At 48.5% G+C, this 8779-nt stretch overlaps 2 protein-coding genes across 3 annotated transcripts in view; one reads left to right on the top strand and one right to left on the bottom strand.

Moving 5' to 3' along the window:
- The first annotated feature begins 2649 nt into the window (after positions 1-2649).
- mpg (N-methylpurine DNA glycosylase) lies at positions 2650-5994 on the top strand. Its single transcript, XM_084438294.1, has 3 exons — positions 2650-3101; positions 4542-4746; positions 5010-5994. The coding sequence occupies exons 1-3, from the start codon at positions 2817-2819 to the stop codon at positions 5384-5386; spliced, it is 867 nt and encodes a 288-aa protein (XP_084294420.1). The 5' UTR covers positions 2650-2816; the 3' UTR covers positions 5387-5994.
- Positions 5995-6422: 428 nt separating this feature from the next.
- Positions 6423-8779, bottom strand: part of nprl3 (NPR3-like, GATOR1 complex subunit) — a 14801-nt gene continuing 12444 nt past the window's right edge. For both annotated transcript variants that reach the window (XM_084438290.1, XM_084438291.1), the window contains exons 10-13: positions 8325-8454; positions 7846-8035; positions 7483-7675; positions 6423-6880 (exon numbers count right to left, since the gene is read on the bottom strand). In XM_084438290.1, coding sequence (XP_084294416.1) covers positions 6715-6880; positions 7483-7675; positions 7846-8035; positions 8325-8454 — 679 coding nt within the window. In that variant the 3' untranslated portion in view covers positions 6423-6714. The remainder of the gene's footprint in view (positions 6881-7482; positions 7676-7845; positions 8036-8324; positions 8455-8779) is intronic.

Here is an 8779-nt window from a genome sequence, read left to right as displayed (position 1 = left end):
TGCTAGTATATTAGAAAAGTAAAACATGATCCCTTTGTAAATCATTATAAACAATTAATTACCATGCTTCTCAATAAATATGGATGCAGAGAGAGAGAGAGAGAGAGATTCCTAGACGAACGTTTCCAACAGTCCCTTAGAGTTTCACGAGTCATGATGTTACAAGATATTTAAGCAGTCTATGCTCGTGGTGCATTCTGGTTATTGGGTTATTGTATGGAGAGCATCCATCTGTGTGTCATAGACGTCCCCAGCACTGCTGACAGACTCAGGACACACAGCCAAAGCCCGGCAGCCATGGCAACCATGGCATGGGCCAGTCTATCTGATAGATGACAAGTCATCCAGCCATCCCTGGCCGCTACTCTGCGTGTCTGACTTCCAGGATCATTATCAGTCAGCCAGAATCACTCTGACAGACCCTGAGAGGCACCTGCTTTCAACTCTAGCTGCGCAGCCTTCCAACAAGAAATCACCCTGAATGGGCATGATGAGTTTTAGTATGATATACTATTAGAGTGAACTGATGTACTCATAAATGACACCAATAGTTAGCTTACATGTGAGTACTTTCAAATAACAATAAATCAGAGTTGATAATGAAAATAAATCAAAACAAATTCAATTCAGGATTATATGGTCTAATTCTGGATTGTTATGTCATTTGGTCACGCAAGCGCAAGTGATAAAAGTTACTACGGGACAGCTGCCATGACATCATAAAAACGAGCCATGCAAATATTAGATGGGGGAATGTTTATGCCATCCTTAAGTTACTGAAGCCTATCAGTTTACCCACTAGCAACCTCATGTCTGCCCTTCACCTATTTCTGCTATGCTCACACATAAGACCAGCACCCCACAAACATGCTGCTCTCCCTGACACCCCACCAGCGATCTGACCCACCCCACCAGCGATCTGACCCACCCCACCAGCGATCTGACCCACCCCACCAGCGATCTGACCCACCCCACCAGCGATCTGGCCCACCCCACCAGCGATCTGACCCACCCCACCAGCGATCTGACGCACCCCACCAGCGATCTGAGCCACCCCACCAGCGATCTGAGCCACCCCACCAGCGATCTGACCCACCCCACCAGCGATCTGACCCACCCCACCAGCGATCTGACCCACCCCACCAGCGATCTGACCCACCCCACCAGCGATCTGACCCACCCCAGGACAGAGGCTCTGCAGTGCAGCTCTACCCAGCCAGGAGAGAGGCTACAGCAGAAACATCCAGCCCTCTGGGTCACATCACTCCTGACCAATAAGCCTTGACAGGCCTGACAGTTGATTGGCAGGTGAATTAGAAAATCAAGCTGTTTTCTGGGAGGTCACTGCAGTCAGCAGGGACGCCTTCCACCTACTGGAGCTTGAACTCAGGAGCTAGTTGCTTGGTAACAGACTGCAACCACTTCAAAGTCACGTCTGTCTGACTCTAATGACAGAACCGTACAGCAGGGAGAGAGTCAAGGGGCCAAGTTAGAAGCCAAAGTCAGTCAACCCCATGAGAGCCACCAGCCATCACTCGCTGTCCGGCTGGCCAGCACTGGGCCAGGGCCCCATCTCATCTTGCAAGTGAATTTCCAGAAAAATGGAAGAGCTTAAACTGGATAGGGAAAATGTGACAGTTTGCTTTTCATATCATTTAATGGCCTGCAAGACAACTATGGCAAAAAACACACAAAGAAAGGAATGAGATGAAGGACATGAACACACATGGCTTCCCCCCGCACGCCGGCCAGCTGAACGCGTCCCATTCTGTCAGGCCAGCGCAGGGTCAACGCTAACGCTAACCCTAACCCTAACATTCAACGCGGCCTTCGGCCCAGCTGGCGCGCCAGCTTCCTGGCCACAAGGTGGCACAAGGACATCAGCGCTATTTATAACCACTCACTCCATCACACTGTTTTCTTCATGAAGCTGTGAGGAATGATAAGGCAGGCAGAGGAAATTAAGGTATAGACTACCTACAATACAACACTTATAGTGTTTACTGTAATTACTGACTACCTCTGTAGACCCGTCTCTGAGGCAGCTGAATCAGGGAAGAGTTTGACTTGTATAGGCCCTAACCCTAACCCTAACCCTAACCCTAACCCTAACCCGAGTGAAGTAGAGGCCTACATTTGAATACTCTGGATGTCTGATCCAGAACTGTGTAATGGGAACTCAGTATGAATGTTGCATGAATGTCAGTATGAAAGTACTGTAACATGAAAACCATCATAACCAATAACGACATAACGACAATAACAATGTTATATTCTGGCAAAAACTAGACGATGCTAAAGACTAATCTAGGAAGACTGCATTTTTAATGAATGGGTCATATAAGTTATATGAAATATCAGAAGCTTTTGAAAAGCAATTTACGGATAGGATAGGCGAATCATCTAAAACTAAAGTGAATTCTGGATTAGTGAAGGCTCATTTATTAAGGCTCAATTGTATTTTGGGTGTATTAGCCCTTTAAATAATATATATATGCGGCGCCTTTAAGAGGAGCTGCAAGAAGTGGAGCTGTAGTTAGAAAACAGGATCCAAATACGTTGTTTGTTTTTTAAACGTAGAGAGTAAAACGTGTTAGCCAGACTAATGAAATTAATGCATACTCACAACTGACAATGTCTTATCTTTCTAGTTTGCAGAGTCGATAGCATCCATGTTCATCGTTGCATAGGCTACTGCAGGCCTATCTAGCAAGCTAATGTTTTAACCAATCTAGCCAGCTAGCTAGTCAACCAGGTAAGGTTAGGGTTAGGGTTAGGGTTAGGGTTAACCCTAGGCTAACCCTGTCTGCAGTACGATGCACAGACGGAAGAGAAAGCTGCGTTCAGCACCCGAGTCAGTAGAGGAGGCACCCGAGTCAGTAGAGGAGAAACCCGAGTCAGTAGAGGAGGCACCCGAGTCAGTAGAGGAGGCACCCGAGTCAGTAGAGGAGAAACCCGAGTCAGTAGAGGAGCTACAGGCTGATGTCCCCGTTAAACCGGAGAGGAGTCCATACTTCCCCATGGAAGGGGATGACTGCAGACTTAAAGAAGCATTTTTCAATCAGACCTGTGTCTGTTTGGCCAAATCCCTTCTCGGCAAGGTATATTTTCTAGACACAAACATTGTTCTAACTAATCTTATCCAAATGCTAATATAGGCTAGCCATGTACCTTTAATGATCAGAACTGTCTTGAGCTTTAAACCTACAGGACGCAAAGCACAGGCGCCACGATGCAACATGTCCATGTTTTTTGCCATGATTTCTCAACAGCACATAAACCTTTTCTTTTGACCTCAAGTGCCTCAATCCGAATGTTTGTGGTACTAATGAAGGCTTGTCTGTCTGGACCACTTTACAAGGAGCCTGTAAATAACCGTATGAAAGCCATTATAATGTGGCCAGGTTTCCGGACTGGCTCCTATAGCCTACTGGCAGGCAAGGTACAGTAGAATAATCCTCATGCTTCCCTGAAGACCTCCAGTTCACTTCCTGTTTTCCAGAAACGTAGTTTTCCACCTCAAGACGGCAAAATGCATAATATTCTATCCAGCATTTACTTCTGTGGGAAGAGGATACTAATATGTGCACATCAGGCATCTTCTGTTTTCTGTGTGACTTTTAATTCACTTGGACGTTTTGGAATGGTTGGAGATAGCCTACTGTACCAGCTCTCTAGTGTTGGTTGGAGATAGCCTACTGTACCAGCTCTCTGGTGTTGGTTGGAGACGGCCTACTGTACCAGCTCTCTAGTGTTGGTTGGAGATAGCCTACTGTACCAGCTCTCTGGTGTTGGTTGGAGACGGCCTACTGTACCAGCTCTCTAGTGTTGGTTGGAGATAGCCTACTGTACCAGCTCTCTGGTGTTGGTTGGAGATAGCCTACTGTACCAGCTCTCTAGTGTTGGTTGGAGATAGCCTACTGTACCTGCTCTCTGGTGTTGGTTGGAGATAGCCTACTGTACCAGCTCTCTGGTGTTGGTTGGAGATAGCCTACTGTACCAGCTCTCTAGTGTTGGTTGGAGACGGCCTACTGTACCAGCTCTCTAGTGTTGGTTGGAGACGGCCTACTGTACCTGCTCTCTGGTGTTGGTTGGAGATAGCCTACTGTACCAGCTCTCTGGTGTTGGTTGGAGACGGCCTACTGTACCAGCTCTCTAGTGTTGGTTGGAGATAGCCTACTGTACCAGCTCTCTGGTGTTGGTTGGAGATAGCCTACTGTACCAGCTCTCTAGTGTTGGTTGGAGATAGCCTACTGTACCTGCTCTCTAGTGTTGGTTGGAGATAGCCTACTGTACCAGCTCTCTGGTGTTGGTTGGAGATAGCCTACTGTACCAGCTCTCTAGTGTTGGTTGGAGACGGCCTACTGTACCAGCTCTCTAGTGTTGGTTGGAGACGGCCTACTGTACCTGCTCTCTGGTGTTGGTTGGAGACGGCCTACTGTACCAGCTCTCTAGTGTTGGTTGGAGATAGCCTACTGTACCAGCTCTCTAGTGTTGGTTGGAGACGGCCTACTGTACCTGCTCTCTGGTGTTGGTGGCAGGTGTTGGTGCGCCGGAGTGCCGATGGCACGGAGCTGCGTGGCCGGGTGGTGGAGACAGAGGCCTACCTTGGAGGAGAGGACAGAGCCTCTCACTCAGCTGGGGGTAAACGCACAGAGAGGAACACAGCCATGTTTATGAGGCCAGGCACAATCTATGTGTACCCAATCTATGGCATCTACCTCTGTATGAATATATCTAGTCAAGGTAAGTGCACAGCTTGCCTTAAAGGCATTGAGCGCCTTAAAAACACATGAAGCAGCCAAATTATCCACGTAATTTTAACCACGATCAAATTATCCACATATCTGTTGGAAAAACGCCTCAATTAAGACAACCGTTTCTCATTAATGGACACTATTAGGCCTATATGTTGCTTTTTTCTGTCAACATTTGGAAAAAGAGGAAGGAGACAGAGTGGAGCCTTGCTGACTGGTTGTGTGTATTGTGTTGTTGTTGTTGTTTTGCAGGGGAGGGGGCTGCAGTGTTGCTGCGCTCTCTGGAGCCCCTGCAAGGCCAGGCCGTCATGAGGCAGCTGCGAGTGGCCAGACGGAGGGAGGGAGCACGACCTCTGAAGGACAAAGAGCTGTGCAACGGACCCTCCAAAATGTGCCAAGCTCTGGACATTCCCCGCAGCTTCGACCGCAGAGACCTGGCCTCAGACCCAGAGGTGTGGCTGGAGAGGGACGCCCCATCGGGACCACAGGACCCTCAGGAGGTGGTGTCCACGTCCCGCATAGGCATCGAGTCCCATGGGGAATGGGCCACCAAACCCTTGCGCTTCTATCTGCGTGGACATCCCTGTGTGAGTGTGCTGGACAAACGGGCAGAGAGACTGACTGCGTGAGCAGCACTGTAAAAACACAACTTGGCTTCCTAAGTGAAGAAATGTGATGTTGACACTGGACAGAGCTGAAAACACATGGAGGAATTTACAGCCACCTTTCTTTTCATTTAGGCCGACCGTAATGCTATAACGTGTGCTTATGCTAGCTAACGTAGTTGCACACAATTAACTGCTTACTCTGCAGTTCTTCTTCTAAATCACTGGCATTTCATACATACTCTCCACAATTGGACAAGTTTATTTGCTCTACATAAGGGTACCCAGTAATGGAATGGAGCTGTGATGTTCATAGTCAGATATTTGACTATGGATGTATACAAATGATGAAAGGGGGAAGCAAGAGAGAGCTTGAAAATATGCCGTTAGTAATAAACTATAAATATGTTAATGTTAGTAATTAACTATGAATAAATCATTCCTATGGTACCAAATGTTGTCTGAACACAAAAAATAGATGCAAGAGAACACACTTCCCATTTTTCTCATCAGTCACTGTTTGTTACATAATATAGCTGTTCTATGGGTTTACCCGCTAAGTTACATAAAATAGCTATTCTATGGGTTTACCCACTCTCCTTGGTAACAAACCAACTAGAATTAGTTTGTCGTACTTATCTCCCCACTGTGTTTTTTAATAAACGTCCTCGCTTCAGAAATTCTCTTCTCATCGATTGCACACATGTCTGGAACGCTCTGCTGCTCTCAGAGCAAAAACAGCTTGTCTAATGTTTGACATTTTCTCCCTCTCTCTACTCTCTGGCAGTCCGAACTCCAGAGGGGAGGCAGGCTGTGGTCTGGAATGATCATTACAGCATGTGCCCACCTCAGCTGTGTTCACTAGAATGATCTACCACATCTGGGAACGAACCAATCCCCCTAATTGGAAAGGCTTGTGCACAGTGCTCAGCCCAGACAGTTCCTAGGTATCATGTAACACACTTTAAACAGCCGGTATCAATAATTTAATAATCAAAACAAAACATGAAGGTTAGACATCAACATGAAAAAATGAAACTAAAAGTTGCAAAAGCCTACATGTATGTACAGTACATAAGCTCACACACATGAAAACATTGCAGTTATCTGAGCGGATTGCTGAGCTACAGTAAGGCATACATACTGGTTCCCACCAGTCAATCTTTCCCAGTTAGCGAAAGCAACATGCTCTCCTTATTGTATCTGTCCTATCAGGAGAGCAGTATGTGGTCCTATCAGGAGAGCAGTATGTGGTCCTATCAGGAGAGCAGTGTGTGTTATTGTATCTGTCCTATCAGGAGAGCAGTATGTGGTCCCTGTCCTATCAGGAGAGCAGTATGTGGTCCCTGTCCCTACTCCAAGGGTGACTGGAACAGAGAGATGACCGGGTCCTCGTGGTTGGTGACCACCAGCACACTGCGGAACTTGTCGAAGAGCGTCTTGAGTTGTGAACGCCTCATGTTCTCGTTGTACATGATCTCCTCCAGGTGATGATGGCCTCGGAAGTAGTGCAGCAACCTGGGAATCGACCCCACAACCAGCATGGAGGAGAGTTAAAGACACTGGGAATCGACCCCACAACCAGCATGGAGGAGAGTTAAAGACACTGGGAATCGACCCCACAACCAGCATGGAGGAGAGTTAAACCCAGAATCATTAACTCGGTAAATCCCATGAGGCAGCTCGTCAAACACCTCAGTGAATACTGCAGTTTGAATTGACGCACAGTATTGTGCAACTGCTCTGGTGATTTCTTGTCCGAATGTTCTCTTTCCCTCTCTGCCTCAGTTGTAGCTAGATCTTAATGTTACACAAACAAATCCATTCTCTTCCCCTTATGTTCCCCAGTCATGCTTTGAAGACAGGGCCAGAAAAATAAACATGCATTTCTCCAAAGCTTTAAGTAAAAACCTCTTAATTCCCCAAAAGACAGAGCAGACAGATTTATGTGTTCTCAAAGATATAGGAGTCCCCCGGGTCCTGCAGACTAGGTCCACCTATTAGGCAGGCTGATGCCCAGCAGGGGGCGACAGAGAGAATGATCAGAGCAGGATACTGTACCGTACCACTGTCCACAACCACAAAACCCCATCAGCATCAGATCGGGCCAGAGAGCATACCTGGCGAACATGCGCAGGTCCTCTGGGTTCTGAGCAGCAGGGATGCTGAGGAGGGCCTGGCGCTCATGCTCCGCCAGGCTGGCCAGCAGAGTCTCCGTCATCCTCTTGTTGAGAGGCGAGTCTCCTCCAGGAAGAAGCTCTGCGCTGGAGTTCTCCATGCTGGGACTGGTCAGGGTCATGTCATCACTGCTAGCTACAGATAAGACACTCTGCTTATCAACTGAGATGAGGGAACAGATGGGGATGTCTAGGTTGATTTTGAATCAGCCATGGCACATGGAGTATTAAGTTAACCTCAGGCTATTGCTGCACTAAAGCAACAGCTCCCTGAGCCCATGGGTGGCTGGGTGAGGAGGTACGTACTTGGGGATCCAAAGCTGAGGGCGCTAGGGGTGCTGAGGCCGCGCCCCCCCACCCTGGCGGCCAGGAGGGGCTCCTCATCCCGCAGGCCAGGCTCATCCTCGCTGGGGGGCACCAGCAGGCAGACGTAGGTGTGCAGCTGGATCAGCAGGCGGTGCTGAAGCATCCACACCACCATCTGGATGAGCTGGGCCTGGCCAGGGCAGGGCAGGGCAGGGTAGGGCAGGGCAGGGCAGGGCAGGGCAGGGCAGGGTAGGGTAGGGTAGGGCAGGGCAGGGCAGGGCAGGGCAGGGCAGGGCAGGGCAGGGCAGGGCAGGGCAGGGTAGGGCAGGGCAGGGCAGGGTAGAGTAGAGTAGAGTAGAGTAGAGTAGAGTAGAGTAGAGTAGAGTAGAGTGTGTGTGTGTGTGTGTGTGTGTGTGTGTGTGTGTGTGTGTGTGTGTGTGTGTGTGTGTGTGTGTGTGTGTGTGTGTGTGCAGACCTACCTCCTGTACAGGAGCATCCAGTGGGTTTCTAAACTCCGCCAGGGAGACAGGCAGGGAGAACTTGGCCAACATAGAGGGCAGATCATGACCTGGGAACTGCTGCGCAAACTGCTCAGCCAAGGGAGAGTACCTGCACAAGAGAGACCAGCATTAAACCCTAACCCTAACACAAGAGAGACCAGCATTAAACCCTAACCCTAACACAAGAGAGACCAGCATTAAACCCTAACCCTAACACAAGAGAGACCAGCATTAAACCCTAACCCTAACACAAGAGAGATGGACCAGCATTAAACCCTAACCCTAACACAAGAGAGACCAGCATTAAACCCTAACCCTAACACAAGAGAGACCAGCATTAAACCCTAACCCTAACACAAGAGAGACCAGCATTAAACCCTAACCCTAACACAAGAGAGACCAGCATTAAACCCTAACCCTAACACAAGAGAGAC

Source organism: Borostomias antarcticus, assembly GCF_949987555.1.
Source record: "Borostomias antarcticus genome assembly, chromosome: 5".
Lineage (NCBI taxonomy): Eukaryota > Metazoa > Chordata > Actinopteri > Stomiiformes > Stomiidae > Borostomias > Borostomias antarcticus.
Note: the sequence above shows the minus strand (reverse complement) of the source record. Positions and strands in the feature narration are given on the sequence as shown.

Coding starts and splice junctions, on each gene's coding strand:
- mpg (XM_084438294.1), top strand. CDS start 2,817: ATGCACAGACGGAAGAGAAAGCTGCGTTCAGCACCCGAGTCAGTAGAG. Junction 3,102..4,541: donor CCAAATCCCTTCTCGGCAAG/GTATATTTTCTA, acceptor TGTTGGTGGCAG/GTGTTGGTGCGCCGGAGTGC. Junction 4,747..5,009: donor TATGAATATATCTAGTCAAG/GTAAGTGCACAG, acceptor GTTGTTTTGCAG/GGGAGGGGGCTGCAGTGTTG.